Source organism: Sebastes umbrosus, chromosome 8 (assembly GCF_015220745.1).
Source record: "Sebastes umbrosus isolate fSebUmb1 chromosome 8, fSebUmb1.pri, whole genome shotgun sequence".
Lineage (NCBI taxonomy): Eukaryota > Metazoa > Chordata > Actinopteri > Perciformes > Sebastidae > Sebastes > Sebastes umbrosus.
This window is the reverse complement of record NC_051276.1, coordinates 16,158,631-16,177,669: the sequence shown is the minus strand read 5'-3', so window position 1 is coordinate 16,177,669 and position 19,039 is coordinate 16,158,631. Positions and strand designations below refer to the sequence as shown.

General features: G+C 39.4%; 4 protein-coding genes and 1 pseudogene across 5 annotated transcripts; 4 read left to right on the top strand and 1 right to left on the bottom strand.

Annotated features, from left to right (window-relative positions):
* Positions 1-2,701: 2,701 nt before the first annotated feature.
* Positions 2,702-5,617, top strand: LOC119493246 (annotated as a pseudogene).
* LOC119492810 (polyubiquitin-like) lies at positions 5,511-14,594 on the top strand. 2 transcript variants are annotated; one of them, XM_037777581.1, is made up of 3 exons: positions 5,511-5,689; positions 5,796-6,336; positions 14,533-14,594. In XM_037777581.1, the coding sequence occupies exon 2, from the start codon at positions 5,808-5,810 to the stop codon at positions 6,288-6,290; it is 483 nt and encodes a 160-aa protein (XP_037633509.1). In that variant the 5' UTR covers positions 5,511-5,689; positions 5,796-5,807; the 3' UTR covers positions 6,291-6,336; positions 14,533-14,594. The 2 variants fall into 2 exon arrangements, with proteins under 2 accessions (XP_037633509.1, XP_037633508.1); XM_037777580.1 differs by lacking the exon at positions 14,533-14,594 and having other exon boundaries at positions 5,513-5,689; positions 5,796-6,579.
* On the top strand, positions 7,332-12,933 carry LOC119493245 (glutamyl-tRNA(Gln) amidotransferase subunit C, mitochondrial-like). The gene is given in 4 exon segments (XM_037778399.1): positions 7,332-7,349; positions 7,518-7,687; positions 9,174-9,277; positions 12,844-12,933. Coding segments are annotated over 4 exon segments (354 nt in total). The 3' UTR covers positions 12,906-12,933.
* On the top strand, positions 13,799-14,991 carry isg15 (ISG15 ubiquitin like modifier). The gene is made up of 2 exons (XM_037777579.1): positions 13,799-13,894; positions 13,997-14,991. Exon 2 carries the CDS (start codon positions 14,009-14,011, stop codon positions 14,489-14,491), a length of 483 nt encoding a protein of 160 aa, XP_037633507.1. The 5' UTR covers positions 13,799-13,894; positions 13,997-14,008; the 3' UTR covers positions 14,492-14,991.
* Positions 14,837-18,856, bottom strand: pxmp2 (peroxisomal membrane protein 2). Its single transcript, XM_037777578.1, has 5 exons — positions 18,639-18,856; positions 17,428-17,550; positions 17,089-17,251; positions 15,580-15,699; positions 14,837-15,481 (listed from the first exon to the last, which is right to left on the bottom strand). The coding sequence occupies exons 1-5, from the start codon at positions 18,746-18,748 to the stop codon at positions 15,413-15,415; spliced, it is 585 nt and encodes a 194-aa protein (XP_037633506.1). The 5' UTR covers positions 18,749-18,856; the 3' UTR covers positions 14,837-15,412.
* Positions 18,857-19,039: the final 183 nt, after the last annotated feature.

The following is a 19,039-nucleotide window of genomic DNA, read 5'->3' as shown; positions in this document are numbered from 1 at the left end:
TGATGATCAAAACATTGCAGCGCCCATAACAGCAGTCGGTAAGAATAAAAAAAAGAAATTGCAGAATAGCTATTCAAAATTTTTTTAAAAAAGATATCATTCTAATAAAACATTGATATATTACTCACTTTTAACAATACTAATTTTTCGGCAGATGAAACTTATGTAATTAATTTTATTAATATCTTAACAAAATATTATATCCAAAAAAATATAGCTTAAAAGAGTACCCTCCTTTTTATTTGATATTGTATTTACTTATTTGACTACTATTGAAAACTTAAAACTCAAAAATTATAAATTGGCAAAAAATATTAGATTATTTAGACATTTAAAACTTACTACAATTGTTAAGCAGACCCCAATTGTTTATTATTATTATTTATTTTATGATTATTATTTTCCTTTCCCTACATTGTATTTTTTTTATTTCTATACTACATTTTTATAATGAAAAATGGAATAGATAGATAGATAACTTTATTGATCCTGAGGGAAATTCAAGTTTCCAGCATCACAGTTCCATAGTGCAAAACATGTTAGTAAAAAGGCAGTAAAAAAGTTAGTAGTTCAAAGTACTAAGTACAAAAAAATATACCAGATATAAAAATACAAGGAGATGAAGAAAACTGTTAAAACTGAATATAGTGCAGAGTAACAGCTGTGATACAGGACTATTAAAAAAGTGAATATAGTGCAGAAGAGACTTTTAAAATTAGTATAGTGCAGGGTAACGCCAGTAGCTTAGTCTATGAAAGTGCACTGTGTGCATAATTATCTGAATAACAACTGTATTGAACTTTTGGACTTTCTTAATAAAGTAAAGTAAAAAAAAAATCTCCAAAAAATAAATAAGAGTCATGTTGGGAGAATAGAAACCGAAACTTAGTGAGAGGCCGAGAAGAGAAAACAAATCTTTAGAGAAGGGAGGTGTCAATCAGCTGAGTCAGACTGTATATAAACTGCTGAGCTGAAACAGGTGACAGGTGAGCATCTTCTGTTCTCCTGTCAACATCTGAAGACTTCAAGTTTTGCAGAGGAATCATTTTAAGTGACCACAAAGTAGGAATCTTTCTTTATCAACACTGTAATGATATACATGTTTCATTGGAAATAGTTTTTCTTGTAGACTTATAATAATATTAATAATGTACTGAATGATCTTTCAGGACACTTTCATCATGGATATAAACATCATTATGCTGAACGGGACTTCCCACATCCTGAGAGTGAACCCTCAGGCCACAGTGGGCTCTATGAAAGTCTTGATCCAGGACAGACTGGGAGTCCAAGCTGAGTCTCAGAGGCTGATGCTTGTGAACGGGATGAACACTCCTCTCAGTGACGACTCACAGCCCGTCTGCTACTACGGCCTGCATGAAGGAGCCCGGGTCTCCCTGCTGGTGACCCAGCCGGCCACCATCAAGGTCAAACTCATGAACCCAAAGGGGAAGCTCAGCACCTACAACATCAAACCAGATGAGACCGTGGCCAACTTCAAGAGAAGGGTCGAGTGCAGAGAGAGAGAGGGAGGACAGAAGATCCTGGTGGACCAGCAGAAGCTCATCCACCAGGGCAGAGAGATGATTGAGGGGAAGCTGTCCGACTACAATGTCAAAGCGATGAGCACCATCAACCAGATTCTGCATCTGAGATCAGGCTGAGGAAACTAATCTGGTTAATTATCAGAAATGTACATTCCTTTATTTAATCTACACCAAGATCATGTTGCTTCAAATACCAAATTTCTTATTTATTTGTATTTTCATTTGGAAAAATCAATGCATTCCTCTAATTCTTCACATCTTAAAAACATTTTTTTGTTTTTTGTTTTGGCTTTACAAATGTTTTACAAACAGCACAGCATGTTTTAATCGTATTTTGACAAATATACGTTTTAATTGTTAACTGGACACTGTTAAAAAAAATAAAGAATTGATTTTAAGTTTGCATGTCTCCTCTCATTTCCGGTGCCGTACCATTTCCTCCACTCAGGGGTGGAGCTGCACCCTGTACAGACCAAACCATAACTAACCAGAGAGGCATATTTTAGCATTGTGTTAAAATTTATATAATTCTGATATTGTAGTGTCATTACGTGACTCATCATTTGTTCAATAACAGGATGCTGCATACCTGAACAGGCACAAAGTTGATATTGATGAACTGGAAGGGAGTCCACACTTTCCAGTTCATCTTTAAAGCAGTCCAGTAACTTCCTCTCATCTTCTTTTCAAAGTCTCTCCACCCTTTACCCTGAAAATAGATTGGGATCATTACATTTATTCATCCTTTGTCTATAATGAAAAACTTCATAGCATGTGTTTAATATTGCATATAATATATGAATACAGTGGACTAAATATGGTAAAAATCCAGGTTGAAACATTGCATGAGTGGCAGTAAATCATATTAAAAAAGGGGCAGTTCGCCAATTGTAGACGTCAAAAAATAGTCGTGAGAAGTACTATTACCTGTAAAATACAAAAACAAATGATAACAGCAAAATTGGTGTTATAAACTGGGGCATTGAGTTTGAAAGGAAAAGGCACAGCGGCCTGGTATCACCAAATGACGTATGAATGACAGCAAGTTTGTCATTTTGCGAGTTATCACTATCATTTCACGCTGCAGCAATATTAGACGCTCAGAGCAAATGCTCCAGAAGTCAGGTGATGTAGTATAAAGAGTGAAGAAGTCCATGTGGGGAGGAGACGGGGTGGATGGATGGGTCAAACAAGCACATGATTTTTCACCCAGGAAACAGCTGTTTGTGTGATGTAATGACTTTATTCAGTGGTTACTTACAGTTAAAGACATTCTTAAGTAATGGTGGAAAGAAACTGTCACACATGCATTTCTAAGCAACACACCATTGATTTTGCAGCCTGCCCATATCCCAGCTGACCTGGTGGACAAACTGGAGTGACTGGCCTTGGTTGATTTCCGCACCAAAGAGGGACTGGCCTGTTTGGAGAAAGAAATACGATTTGTAGATCAGCTTCATGTTGTTGACACGTCAGGGGATGAACCAATGGATTCAGTTCTGGAGGACAGGTATGATACAGACAGTTATCTAATACAGTGTATTTGCATGTGGGCCTTTTCATCACAGTTATGACACATATAAAACAGCCAACCCGATCTCATGGGAAGCCGTATAAATAGCACGACATTACAAGGACATTCTGAGTGTCATGAGAACGCAGTTTAGCATTTTCACGTGTCATTTGTACGCCTGTTTTTGCGTGTCATTTAACAACGCGATGCATCAAAAATACAGTAACAGCCGCACTGTTTAGGCAATAAAACCACTTAGTTAGGTTTAGGTAAAACATTGTTTGTGCTTAAAATAAGTATGTAAACTAAGTAAAATACATACAGAAACAATGTAACATAAGTACGAAAAGCATGTCACTAAAAAACACGTTATTAACGTAACTTCAAAGTAACTCAACACTTTGGGACACAAACACCGATCTCCTGGTTGAAAGTCTTGTGTTTTTTGGACCCATCCACTTCACCTCTCCTCTCACCCACCATAAGCAGTCTTTCTCACTTTTTATTCTACGTCACTAACTCTGAGTGTAGCATATTTACACGGATGTGTTTACATTGCAGTCAATACACACTACATGGCGTACAAATGGCACGCCAACAGGCTAGAACGGTGTTCTAATTGCACATGAAATTACTTGCGAATTACAGTGTCATCCATACGTCTTTTAATGCGACCGGGCTGAAAATAGCATAACAAATGCAACACCAACTGTAGCTCAATTTTAAACTCTTGTGAAGCCTGTTGTATGAATATGGTTATGTTTTGTCCATGCACAATCGGACAATCAGGTCATTAAACCTGAGGGACGATGCGGTGATGGAGGGAGACTGTGCTGAAGAACTGCTTCAGCTCTCCAAAAACACAGTTGAAGAATATTTTGTGGCACCACCAGGTAAGAAAAAGTACATGAATACATTTTTACATTATATATTTACTGTATAATATATACTGTCCTCAACCAAAGAAATTCAACTAACACTAATATGATTTTGTCGACTAATCGATTCGTTGATTTAAAGGGACTGTTTGTAAGATTCAGACCATAACGTTTCTCGCTGCGGAGCCCCGTCACTTCACAAGACACGGGAAACCTCTGTTGGTCTGGAGGAGCTGCAGCATTTACTTCTGCACAAACGTCCACTGTACATTCACTAGATATTCTCAGAGCTACGAAATCTTCTGCAGTGTGTAGTGTGCGCGCATGGCATGCACGTAAGAGTGGAGCGCGAGAACGCGCGCGGTGTGTGAGTGAAGGCAAGCAGGCAGAGGAGCAGAGTACAGCAGAGACCCGGGTCCTGGAGACCAAAGCTACGGTCTCCCCTGTGTCTTCTGGCCGTGGTCGGGGGGCTGGAGCAGAAAGAGTTAACACTGTTTAACAGACGGGCTTCACTAGATACAACTTTGTGGTTTTGGTGCTTCCGTGTAGTTTGTGTTGGAGTCTGAGTGTGAACAGCGTAGCCACACGCAAGCACGCATGGGACACCGACCCGGTAGCTTTATACATGTAAAAAGTTACAAACTGTCCCTTTAATTAACAGATCTGTAAAACTGAGTTTCTCCACAAAGAATCACACAAAAGCACCACTTTAAATCTTGTGTTTACCAGAGATGTACTCGGAAATATACTTGGAAATAAGTCATTCAGCATGAAAAAAGCATAAAAAACTACTAATCAACTAAAGAAATCTTAGTTGATTAAGACCAAAACAATTAATCGACTAACATTAGTGTTGATTTTATGATTGGTTTTACGTTATTGAGACAATAAATGAAAACAATTGCACAATGACTGTCTATGCCTCCCTGGCTTCTGACTTACAACTGTGTACTATACATGCTCTTTCATACATATTATACTAGTGTCTTAACTGTATATATCTCACCTGCAGTATTCGTATTTATACTGCTGTCTGTACTTATACCTGCACTTTATATTTTGTTAACTCCTGCTCATGTTCATACTGCTCATACTGTATCTGTATTCATATCTAGCCTTTACTATGTATTCTATATATTCCCAATACATTACTCTGCAATGACAAAGATGAATCTGATCTCAAATTAAATATGACGGTGTACCTTTTTCATCCTGTTTCCTTTGTAACTGCGAAGATCCTTAACTAATATTTATTTTCCCACCACAGGAAATATTCCTCTACCAAAGAGGGAGGAGAGGGCCACCATGCTGAAAGTTAGTAGTGCAAAGTACAAAGTACAACAAAAATATACCAGATATAAAAATACAAGGAGATGAAGAAAACTGTTAAAAATTAGTATAGTGCAGGGTTAGTCCAGTAGCTTAGTCTATGAAAGTGCACTGTGTGCATTATTATCTGAATAACAACTGTATTGAACTTTTGGACTTTCTTAATAAAGTAAAGTAAAAAAAAAAAAAAAAAGCTCAGAAATAAATAAATAAGAGTCATGTTGGGAGAATAGAAACCGAAACTTAGTGAGAGGCCGAGAAGGGAAAACGAATCTTGAGATAAGGGAGGTGTCGATCAGCTGAGCCAGACTGTATATAAACTGTGCTGAGCTGAAACCTCTGGCAGCTGAGCATCTTCTGTTCTCCTGTCAACATCTGAAGACTTCAAGTTTTGCAGAGGAATAATTGTAATCGAGCACAAGGTATGAATCTTTCTTTATCAACACTGTAATGATATACATGCTTTATGGAAACAGTTTTTCTTGTAGACTTATTATAATAATAATAATGTACTGTATGATCTTTCAGGACACTTTCATCATGGATATAAACATCATTATGCTGAATGGGACTTCCCGCGTCCTGAGTGTGCACCCTGAGGCCACAGTGGGCTCTCTGAAAGTCCTGATCCAGCAGACACTGGGAGTCCAGGTTGAGACTCAGAGGCTGGTGTTTGTGAACGGGACGAAAACTCCTCTCAGTGACGACTCACAGCCCGTCTGCTACTACGGCCTGCAGCAAGGAGCCCGGGTCTCCCTGCTGGTTTCCCAGCCACCCCCTATCCAGGTCTTCCTCAGGAACCCGAAGGGGAAGCTCAGCACCTACGACATCAAACCAGACGAGACCGTGGCCAACTTCAAGAAAAGGGTCGAGTGCAGAGAGACAGATGCGGGAAAGGGGATCCCGGTGGACCAGCAGAGGCTCATCCACCAGGACAGAGAGATGATGGAGGGGAAGCTGTCCGACTACAACGTCAAAGCGATGAGCACCATCAACCTGAATCTGCGTGTGAGAGGAGGCTGAGGACACTAATCTGGTTAATTTATCAGAAATGTACATTCCTTTATTTAATCTACAACAACATCATGTTGCTTAAATTGCCATATTTCTTATTTATTTGTATTTTCATTTGGAAAAATCAATGCATTCCTCTAATTCTTCACATCTTAAAAACGTTTTTTATTGATTTTGTTTTGGCTTTACAAATGTTTTACAAACAGCACAGCATGTTTTAATCGTATTTTGACAAATATACGTTTTAATTATGTTAACTGGACACTGTTAAAAAAAATAAAGAATCAATTGTAAGTTTGCATGTCTCCTCTCATTTACTGTGCCTTACCATTTCCTCCACTCAGGGGTGGAGCTGCACCCTGTACAGACTAAACCATAACTAACCAGAGAGGCACATTTTAGCATTGTGTTAAAATTTATATAATTCTGATATTGTAGTGTCATTACGTGACTCATCATTTGTTCAATAACAGGATGCTGCATACCTGAACAGGCACAAAGTTGATATTGATGAACTGGAAGGGAGTCCACACTTTCCAGTTCATCTTTAAAGCAGTCCAGTAACTTCCTCTCATCTTCTTTTCAAAGTCTCTCCACCCTTTACCCTGAAAATAGATTGGGATCATTACATTTATTCATCCTTTGTCTATAATGAAAAACGTCATAGCATATGTTTAATATTGCATATAATATATGAATACAGTGGACTAAATATGGTAAAAATACAGGTTGAAACATTGCATGAGTGGCAGTAAATCATATTAAAAAAGGGGCAGTTCACCAATTGTAGACGTCAAAAAATAGTCGTGAGAAGTACTATTACCTGTAAAATACAAAAACAAATGATAACAGCAAAATTGGTGTTATAAACTGGGGCATTGAATTTGAAACGAAAAGGCACAGCGGCCTGGTATCACCAAATGACGTATGAATGACAGCAAGTTTGTCATTTTGCGAGTTATCACTATCATTTCACGCTGCAGCAATATTAGACGCTCAGAGCAAATGCTCCAGAAGTCAGGTGATGTAGTATAAAGAGTGAGGAAGTCCATGTGGGGAGGAGACAGGGTGGATGGATGGGTCAAACAAGCACATGATTTTTCACCCAGGAAACAGCTGTTTGTGTGATGTAATGACTTTATTCAGTGGTTACTTACAGTTAAAGACATTCTTAAGTAATGGTGGAAAGAAACTGTCACACATGCATTTCTAAGCAACACACCATTGATTTTGCAGCCTGCCCATATCCCAGCTGACCTGGTGGACAAACTGTAGTGACTGGCCTTGGTTGATTTCCGCACCAAAGAGGGACTGGCCTGTTTGGAGAAAGAAATCCGATTTGTAGATCAGCTTCATGTTGTTGACACGTCAGGGGATGAACCAATGGATTCAGTTCTGGAGGACAGGTATGATACAGACAGTTATCTAATACAGTGTATTTGCATGTGGGCCTTTTCATCACAGTTATGACACATATAAAACAGCCAACCCGATCTCATGGGAAGCCGTATAAATAGCACGACATTACAAGGACATTCTGAGTGTCATGAGAACGCATTTTAGCATTTTCACGTGTCATTTGTACGCCTCTTTTTGCGTGTCATTTAACAACGCGATGCATCAAAAATACAGTAAAAGCCGCACTGTTTAGGCAACAAAACCACTTAGTTAGGTTTATGTAAAACATTGATAGAGCTTGAAGGGACTATTTGTAACTTTCAGAAATGCTTCTTAACAGCGACACCTGTGGCCGTGAAATGAACGAAAGTCAGTGTCGAGCTCGCACTTGCTCGCTCTAAATATACCTGAACGAGCATCGCTCAAAACAGTGAGGCGACACACGTCAGCTAAAACCACAATATCACTCTATATTTCAGCTGCTTGGCAGTAATGTTAGCTGACCAGACGAAGGTCTCTCCATGAACATGATTTAGATCTGATCTTAGTGTTGGCTTTTCCTGCCTCAGCGCAGGCTGATGCAGCGGAGCTCTGCAGCGTATCTCCCTGCTCTCTCCGCCTGCAGCCGGAGAGAGCAGGGAGACACCGGCACCCGGTCGGTAACGAGACGGTAACGTTGCTGAGGAGCTCCGTCACTTCACAAGACACGGGAAACCTCTGTTGGTCTGGAGGAGCTGCAGCATTTATTTCTGCACAAACGTCCCCTGTACATTCACTAGATATTCTCAGAGCTAAACTAACTCTTCTGCAGTGTGGAGTGAGCGCGCGTTCACATCTAGAGGTGGAGCGAGCTGAGAACGCGCGCTCTGTCTGAGTGAAAGCAGGCAGGCAGAGGAGGACAGGCAGCGGCCACACGCGAACGCGCATATGCGAGCGCGCATGTGTGGCGACCCACTACATTTATACGCTTAGAAAGTTACAAATAGTCTCTATAAAATAAGTATGTAAAGTAAGTAAAATACATACAGAAACAATCTAACATAAGTACGAAAAACATGTCACTAAAAAACACGTCATTAACGTAACTTCAAAATAGCTCAACACTTTGGGCCCACAAACACCAATCTCCTGGTTGAAAGTCCTGTGTTTTTTGGATCCATCCACTTCACCTCTCCTCTCACCCACCATAAGCAGTCTTTCTCACTTTTTATTCTACGTCACTAACTCTGAGTGTAGCATATTTACACGGATGTGTTTACATTGCAGTCAATACAGACTACATGGCGTACAAATGACACGCCAACAGGCAAGAACGGTGTTCTAATTGCACATGAAATTACTTGCGAATTACAGTGTCATTCATACGTCTTTTAGTGCGACCGGGCTGAAAATAGCATAACAAATGCAACACCAACTGTAGCTCAATTTTAAACTCTTGTGAAGCCTGTTGTATGAATATGGTTATGTTTTGTCCATGCACAATCGGAAAATCAGGTCATTAAACCTGAGGGACGATGCGGTGATGGAAGGAGACTGTGCTGAAGAACTGCTTCAGCTCTCCAAAAACACAGATGAAGAATATTTTGTGGCACCACCAGGTAAGAAAAAGTACATTTTTACATTATATATTTACTGTATAATAAATACTATCCCCAACCAAAGAAATTCAACTAACACTCATATGATTTTGTCGACTAATCGATTCGTTGATTTAAAGGGACTGTTTGTAAGATTCAGACCATAACATTTCTCGCTGCGGAGCCCCGTCACTTCACAAAACACGGGAAACCTCTGTTGGTCTGGAGGAGCTGCAGCATTTACTTCTGCACAAACGTCCACTGTACATTCACTAGATATTCTCAGAGCTACGAAGTCTTCTGCAGTGTGTAGTGTGCGTGCATGGCATGCACGTAAGATTGGAACGCGAGAACGCATGCAGTGTGTGAGTGAAGGCAAGCAGGCAGAGGAGCAGAGTACAGCAGAGACCCGGGTCCTGGAGACCAAAGCTACGGTCTCCCCTGTGTCTTCTGGCCGTGGTCGGGGGGCTGGAGCAGAAAGAGTTAACACTGTTTAACAGACGGGCTTCACTAGATACAACTTTGCGGTTTTGGTGCTTCCGTGTAGTTTGTGTTGGAGTCTGAGTCTGAACAGCGTAGCCACACGCAAGCACGCATGGGACACCGACCCGGTAGCTTTATACATGTAAAAATTTACAAACTGTCCCTTTAATTAACAGATCTGTAAAACTGAGTTTCTCCACAAAGAATCACACAAAAGCACCACTTTAAAGGTCACCTATTATGCAAAATGCACTTTTCCATGTCTTTTAAACATCAATATCTGTCCCCAGTGTGTCTACAAGTCACCATAGTATCATAAAAGACTATCCTCTCTCTTTTTCTCCTGCTCCATTTGTCCGGAAATGGGTGTTGAAAATCACTTCGCAGCTTTTCCTTCTCTTCTGACGTATTAGAGAATTGCAAGCCATGTAAGGGTTTCCTGGTGGAACGTAGAGAACCAGGAGCAGAACCTGCAGAGGTGACCCCGCCCACAGCCTGACTCTCAGTTCACCCCTTAAATATGAGCAAAGTCTGCTCCTGTACTCCCATCATCTAAATATAACATGTTCTTTCACAAAGGCTTTATGTAATTACACTGTTTAAACAGGTGATATTTATATATTATACATATTTGATGTCATGCATGTAGAAGAGTACAGGTAAAAATGACTGTAAGCAACACAACACATTTCTGTTTCACAGTCAAACTTTATTTGAGTAGACAGATGACAATATTAATTATACACAGCATTTTTAATCATCCCACCTGCAGTTATGTGACATGGTATATGAAGGAACTGGCCTTCTACCTCCAAGAGGTCAAGGCCCAGTTACGTGTTGGTTAATCTTGTGTGACAAAGAGAATTTCCAAACAGATGAGTTAAAGCATAATGATTCAATTTATTCCGAACAATCAATGTTGCATAAGTAAAAATAAAAGAGTTTACAGATATCTGGATCCAATCTACGTGTCCCTGACAACATACAGTGCATGGGTCAGTTCGTGAAGTCTGAACCCCAAGCCATCCCTGATCCAGTCTATTCATGGTTTACACAATATTAATATTCATGAGATTATGACACGTGATATTTTTGCTGCATATCTTCTTCTTTGTTATCTCCTTCTGACTCCTTCCTCTTCTTGACCTTGCAAAAAGAACAGCACTTGCCTCCCTTTCCTCGCAATCACTCCATTCACAACAAATCCAACAGTCAGGTTATTGCAGGTCATTGTAAGCACTTTTGTACATAATAAATCCAACATATAGGAGAAAGTCTTTCAGCTCTGGTAAACTACGATAAACTGAGCTCCAGTGGTCTGTAGTTATGATAACACAGAGACAGCTCCTACTAATAACCATTACTCTGATTACTTTACTATGTTTATCAGGTGTCTTTTACCAGAAATAATGAACTGACTACTGTTTCACATCTTCTATTTTCCACCCTGATGTTCGCTGTGTTTACACACCGTCACATAGTGGTAGCATGTAGTTGGTTAGCTCTGTATCTCCCATCTGCTCACAGCTGTCTGCTCTCAGCTGTCTGCTCTCAGCTGTCTGCTCTCAGCTGTCTGCTCTCAGCTGTCTGATCACAGCTGTCTGCTCTCAGCTATCTGCTCTCAGCTGTCTGCTCTCAGCTGTCTGCTCTCAGCTATCTGCTCTCAGCTGTCTGCTCACAGCTGTCTGATCACAGCTGTCTGCTCTCAGCTGTCTGCTCTCAGCTGTCTGATCACAGCTGTCTGCTCACAGCTGTCTGCTCTCAGCTGTCTGCTCTCAGCTGTCTGCTCTCAGCTGTCTGATCACAGCTGTCTGCTCACAGCTGTCTGCTCTCAGCTGTCTGCTCTCAGCTGTCTGCTCTCAGCTGTCTGATCACAGCTGTCTGCTCTCAGCTGTCTGCTCTCAGCTGTCTGCTCTCAGCTATCTGCTCTCAGCTGTCTGATCACAGCTGTCTGCTCTCAGCTGTCTGCTCTCAGCTGTCTGATCACAGCTGTCTGCTCTCAGCTGTCTGCTCACAGCTGTCTGATCACAGCTGTCTGCTCTCCTCTGGGATGATTCTGTCGGTCATTTCTCACAGATGGATCTGTAAAGACAGACGTAAAACAGAGTGTGTGTTTACGGTTTACAGAGTTGATGCATGAGGTAAACACTGAGCTAACTAACAGAGATATAAATAGCATTATTTACCTGAGAGAAACCTTCAGGAGAACCTGGAGTCTGGACCGCAGATGTTCATCATTTGTCGCCGATTTCTGATCAGATTCCTCCGGTAACGTGCGCTGTGTGAAGTTTCCGGTTTATAAACTTTAAAGTAAAGTAAACTCTTCTGCTTCTCTCTCCCTGCAGTCAGACCGTGAGGGGGCGGTGTGTTGTTGAGGACGTTTGATTGACAGAAAACGCTGACCAATCAGAGCAGAGTGGGAGGAGACAGGCTGTGAATCAGGGGGTTTTCAGACAGAGGCTGAACTAGGCTCTGAGGCAGGCAGACTCAGGCTGCAGTATGAGAAGAATGAAGGGTTTTTTGAACATTGCAGCATGTAAACATGTTCTAGTGCAACATTAAAATACATCTATGAACCTGGAAATAAGTCATTCAGCATGAAAAAAGCATAAAAAACGACTAATCAACTAAAGAAATCTTAGTTGACTAAGACCCAAACAATTAATCGACTAACATTAGTGTTGATTTTATGATTGGTTTTACATTATTGAGACAATAAATGAAAACAATTGCACAATGACTGTCTATGCCTCCCTGGCTTCTGACTTACAACTGTGTACTACACATGCTCTTTCATACATATCTATACTAGTGTCCTCACTGTATATATCTCATCTGCAGTATTCATATTTATACTGCTGTCTGTACTTATACCTGCACTTTATATATTGTTAACTCCTGCTCATGTTCATACTACTCATACTGTCTATATCTGTATTCATATCTACCCTTTACTATGTATTCTATATATTCCCAATACATTACTCTGCAATGACAAAGATGAATCTGATCTCAAATTAAATATGACGGTGTACCATTTTCATCCTGTTTTGTTTTTTTGTAAATGTGAAGATCCTTAACTAATATTTATTTTCTCACCACAGGAAATATTCCTCTACCAAAGAGAGAGGAGAGGGCCACCATGCTGAAACACTCAGAGTTATGATATTTATTATACATTTTTTTTGTGTAAACTAAAAACCTGCTGTTCATGCAATTAGATTTGTTATTTTTCAGTTTCATTTGACACCTTTGGTATGGTAAAATCGTGTTTCTGGTTTCAGTATCATTTCATCAAAATTGTGAGTGAGCAGTGAGTTGCCAGCCTGTGGCCATTCAGTGCAATGACACCTTATCTGATGAAAAGATTTTATCTTTCCTTGTTAAAACTAGACAGCCCTAATTTGACTTTACGTAAACAGGCCATGGAAAAGTCCCCTGTAAATCCCCAATTGCCTGTAAGTCATACTAACAGCTGTTGCCCCACTTGTTTGATAAAACTGGATAATTAAGTGGCAAATCCATAAGCGTGCCTTGAGGCTGTTGCAGCGCCAATAACAACAGAGTCTGTAAGAATAAAAAAAACAATTACAGAATAACTTTTCAATTTTTTTTTAAAAAGATATTCTAATAAAAGATTGATATATTACTCTTACTACTATTGAAAACTTAAAACTCAAAAATTATAAATTGGCAAAAACTATTAGATTATTTAGACATTTAAAATGTACTATGTTAAATGTTAAGCAGACCCCGATTGTTTATTAATATTATGTATTTTATAATTATTATTATTCTTTTCCTTTCCCTACATTGTATTTGTTGTATAATTTATTTTATTTTATACTTTACATTTACTCAAATTTTTATGATGAAAAATGTAATAACAACTGTACTGAACTTTTAAACTTTCTTAATGACGTAAAGTAAAGCTCCGAACAATAAACAAGAGTCATGTTTGGAGAATAGAAACCGAAAGTTAGTGAGATGCCGAGAAGGGAAAACGAATCTTCAGAGAAGGGAGGTGTCGATCAGCTGAGCCAGACTGTATATAAACTGTGCTGAGCTGAAACCTCTGGCAGCTGAGCATCTGTTCTCCTGTCAACATCTGAAGACTTCAAGTTTTGCAGAGGAATCATTGTAATCGAGCACAAGGTATGAATCTTTCTTTATCAACACTATAATGATATACATGCTTTATGGGAATTTTCTTGCAGACTTATTATAATATTAATAATGTACTGTATGATCTTTCAGGACACTTTCATCATGGATATAAACATCATTATGCTGAACGGGACTTCCCACGTCCTGAGAGTGAACCCTCAGGCCACAGTGGGCTCTCTGAAAGTCCTGATCCAGGACAAACTTGGAGTCCGGGTTGAGACTCAGAGGCTGGTGTTTGTGAACGGGATGAATACTCCTCTCAGTGACGACTCACAGCCCGTCTGCTACTACGGCCTGCAGCAAGGAGCCCGGGTCTCCCTGCTGGTGACCCAGCCACCCACCATCCAGGTCTTCCTCAGGAACGAGAAGGGGAAGATCAGCACCTACGACATCAAACCAGACGAGACCGTGGACAACTTCAAGACCAGGGTCCAGAGCAGAGAGAGAGAGGGAGGACAGGGGATCCCAGTGAGCCAGCAGAGGCTCATCCACCAGGGCAGAGAGATGAATGGAGGGAAGCTGTCCGACTACAACGTCGAAGCACATAGCACCATCGACCTGAATCTGCGTCTGAGAGGAGGCTGAGGACACTAATCTGGTTAATTTATCAGAAATGAACATTCCTTTATTTAAATTTTTTTTTTTTTTTAGATTTATATTGAATTTTACATATAGATATATATACACACACAGACAGACTAACAATATTAATATTTATAATTAAATTATACAATGAAATGTTTAGTCAGAATTTTAAAGAAAGAGAGACATGACATTCCATGTACTTCACTTATCTAACAAAGAAAATAATAATCCAGTACAACACACACATTCCTTTATTTAATCTACACCGAGATCATGTTGCTTCAAATGCAAAATTTCTTATTTATTTGTATTTTCATTTGAAAAAACAACAACAATGCATTCCTCTTAATTCATCACATCTTAAAAATGTTTTGTTTATTTTGTTTTGGCATTACAAAAGTTTTTACAAACAACAAAGTATGTTTTAATCGTATTTTGACAAATATACGTTTTAATTGTTAACTGGAAACTGTTAAAAAAAATAAAGAATTTCATTGTAAGTTTGCATGTCTCTTCTCATTTCCTGTGCAGTACCATTTCCTCCACTCAGGGGTGCAGCTGCACCCTGTACAGACTAAACCACAACTAACCAGAGAGGCACATTTTAGCATTGTGTTAAAATTGACATAATTCTGATTATTAAATGACTATCTCAGTCATATAAATCAAGGTTTACTATTACATCTTACAAGATTTTGGTAGTGCTCTGTAAAAAAACACATTTATTATGTTCTGTAATTACAAACGCAGTCATGTATCTCATAGCAGCATGTTATAATGGCTTAAACTCATTGTACAGGGAATTAATCAGAGGAGCTACTGTTTGTGAGAATTATTGTCCAGATTAGCAACAGTAGTACAGTAAACAGACAAATGCTGACGCCTCCAGATTTGTCTTCAGTGAGGAGATTTAGGGAAGCTTCATTTCCTCACAGTTGAAAGGTAGGCGTACCAAAATAAGGCGATCATGTTGGCAAACAGCACTCGGAACTGAAAGCAGAAACAGACAAAGGAAGAGAGGGGGAAAACCATTACAAGTAGTGTCATTATGTGACTCATCATTTGTTCAATAACAGGATGCTACAAACCTGAACAGGCACAAAGTTGATATTGATGAACTGGAAGGGAGTCCACACTTTCCAGTTCATCTTTAAAGCAGTCCAGTAACTTCCTCTCATCTTCTTTTCAAAGTCTCTCCACCCTTTACCCTGAAAATAGATTGGGATCATTATATATTTACATTTATTCATGCTTTGTCTATAATGAAAAACTTCATAGCATGTGTTTAATATTGCATATAATACATGAAGACAGTGGACTAAATATGGTAAAAATCCAGGTTGAAACATTGCATGAGTGGCAGTAAATCATATTTATGTAAATACCCTGTAAAATACAAAAACAAATGATAACAGCAAAATTGGTGTTACAAACTGGGGCATTGAGTTTGAAAGGAATAGGCAAAGCAGCCTGGTATCACCAGATGGTGTATGAAGTCAGAAGTCAGGTGACGTAGTATAAAGAGTGAGAAAGTCCATGTGGGGAGGAGACGGGGTGGATTGATGGGTCAAACAAACACATGAGTTTCACCCAGGAAACAGCTGTTTGTGTGACACCAAAGGTTAAAGATGCTTAATACATTTCAAAATGGCAAGGCAAGGCGGTGGCTTGTAGCTAACGGTGCTAACATTGCTAATAGTACAAACAACGGCGCAAGTGCTGACAGAGATACCAGTGTTTACTTGGAGGGGAACTGGAGGGTGGGTGCTACATTTCTGTGACGACGCCATCGTTTGGGACAGCGTTACCAGCTGTAACCGCCGTATGAGAGCAGTTCTGAGCGGCGGCCGTGAGCTAGCCAGTGGGGCACGCTCACACGCATGAAGATGCTCTAAAATGCACACACGGCCGGCCCGGGAATGTCAACAAAGCACTGAGAAGCTCAGATTACAACACACACAGAGGGAGAGTGAATTAATTCTCTTATATTCTCTATATCTTAACATAGCAAATTGGTGTTTGCTGCTATATTAATGCTCTGGATATCGAATTTTAGCACCTTTAACCGTTGACTTATTTACATTGACTATTTAACTTGCATACATAACTTAATTTACGTAACATACTATTTTTTACCAAAACCATGACCTTTTGCTAAACATAACCAAGTAGTTTTATTTGAATTCACGTTAACCATGTGTTTAAAACTGCAACGCTGTGTCCGTATCTGACGAGTTGGGAATGAGAACGGTGCTTTAAATGACAAAAAATACTTAAAATGCGTAGACATGACACACTAAATGTCCTTAAAAGTGGCATGCTATTTATACGCCTTCCCATGAGATCACGTTGGGCTCAGAGGATCTAATGAAAGATGCTATCAGGTTGCATTATGGGAAGTGTAGTATCCTGCATTTTTTCAGCTTCACGAATAGAGGTGAAGAAATTCAGGATATCTCAGCCTCTGTTGCAGATCGCTGCTCTTTTTTTTTTTTTGTCTCTTGCAAACATCCCAACTTTATACCAGTGCAATAACTAATCATTGGAGAGCCCCTTTAATGCGATGATTAGGAGGGACAGTATCTGAGATAACCTACCTCCAGGACGGTCATAACAAAGTAGAAAATGAGCAGAAAGCCAGGGGCAAAAATAAGCCGATCCAGTAGCAGACGTTTGACTATGCATAGCGGGTCTGTGCTGGGCATCCACACTTCCATCAGCTGGTAAAAGTAGTGGCTCAATGGTCCTGTAATAAACAACCTGAAACAAACAACAAAGCATAATATTACTACCAAAAAAAAATTAAATATATGGATGTAAAAGGAGAGTTCAATTTTGTATGAGAGTTGATGTATTGATGTACATTAATTTTCTTGTTGTAGATGAGCCATGAAAAGCATCTCAACCCTCAATTTAGTTTCTGTAATAAGTCTCACCCATAAACGGCATAGCGTGCCGCTCCAGCTGTGTCGATCTCGTTCACCTGGACTCCATTCTTGGCCTTTTTTCTTGCCTCCAAAATCTGAGACAGAAGATTTCCTAAAGCTGAGAGGATGCCACTGAAAATAACCAAGGACACACAACTCTTTCATTATGCAACAGGTAGCCTACCATGCATGATAAGGTACTCTAATCAAATCTAATCAGAGTCATATAAACTTGTTAGGGGAGGTTTTCTGGGCAGATGCTGATTGGCTAAAGCCAGAGTGCTGACACAAAAGGGCAGTCTGTGGTCAGTGCAAACAAACAAGTCTGTGGTCGATGGCGATACTTGCACTTCTGTTCGGCTCCCTTGTAGGTCTGACCAAGTACCACCCCCTCACCCCCATTTCTGTCCACACACACACACATACACGCCACACACACACACATACACAGTTATAATCATATATGACCTTTGAATTAACTTGAAACAAATTGTTTTCTTTATTATTGTTATTATTTACTTATTTATTTATCTCACTTATTATTGTAAGTGTTGGTATTATCATTGTTATTGATATTATTATCATGACATCATCATCATCATCTTTATTATTATTCATATTATTGATATATATGTGTATGTGTATATACTGTATTATATATATATTTTACTCATTTATTTCTTTTTGTTCCCCCTATGCTCTACACATAAAAGGAAGGATGTCTGTATGTGTGTGTGTAGATATGTGTGCATGTGTACAGTATATCTGTTTAAGAGTAGATATATGTCATATATGACCATCTAGACTCATTCAATGCCAAACACACCCATTATCCACATCTCTCACACAAACACAAACACAAACACATTCTTCAACCTGCTTTTATCCCCTTGTGTTGTTTTTGTTTTGTTTAACAATAAAAAACAAATACAAACAGTCTGTGGTCAGTGCAAACAAAATGTCCTATTAGATACACTGTGAAGTCAACAATAAAGTAAGAACTGCTAACAAATGGTGATATTGGGTACAATATATATACTATATATTATATACTAATATATTGTAGTAAACAGTAACTTAATAAACTTTAATGGTTTGACTTTGTCAGTCCTTTAGTAACATGAAAACTCCTCATTTCTTACTTTTAAACAGGAACACGACACAAAACCAGCACCAGGCTGCAGAACAGAGACAGACAGAGAGCAATGAAGTATACACACCTGGTCACAGACTTAGTGAGGATGGGGTATTTCTTCAGGAGAAACAGATACTGATGAAGTAAACGGAAATGAATGGACGCATCCCGGACTGGCAGGCTCTCCACAGGCATGGTGTCAGTAGTTTAATAAGTGTACAAACATTACCACACTACACTACACGACTGACAAGGGCGAAGCCTCCATGAGCGACGTTCAAGAAGGAACTTAGCCAAACGTCTTCCTGTCAACGTCATTACGTCACTGGCGGAGCCACGCCTTCACGTCGACGTCAAAAACAGCCCACAGAGATTAAATCATTGATTAAACCACAGAAATAAAAAATATTAATATTAATAACATTGGTAATGAACTAATTATAAATAAGTTATGATAAATAATACATTTTTATATATATACACATA

What these genes read in the sequence shown, in the direction of transcription:
- LOC119492810 (XM_037777581.1), top strand. Translation starts at nt 5,808, where the DNA reads ATGGATATAAACATCATTATGCTGAATGGGACTTCCCGCGTCCTGAGT.
- isg15 (XM_037777579.1), top strand. Translation starts at nt 14,009, where the DNA reads ATGGATATAAACATCATTATGCTGAACGGGACTTCCCACGTCCTGAGA.
- pxmp2 (XM_037777578.1), bottom strand. Translation starts at nt 18,748, where the DNA reads ATGCCTGTGGAGAGCCTGCCAGTCCGGGATGCGTCCATTCATTTCCGT. An exon ending in GCACGCTATGCCGTTTATGG is followed by an intron (nt 17,252 to 17,427) that starts GTGAGACTTATT and finishes TGTTTGTTTCAG; the next exon opens with GTTGTTTATTACAGGACCAT. An exon ending in TTGTTATGACCGTCCTGGAG is followed by an intron (nt 15,700 to 17,088) that starts GTAGGTTATCTC and finishes ATCTATTTTCAG; the next exon opens with GGTAAAGGGTGGAGAGACTT.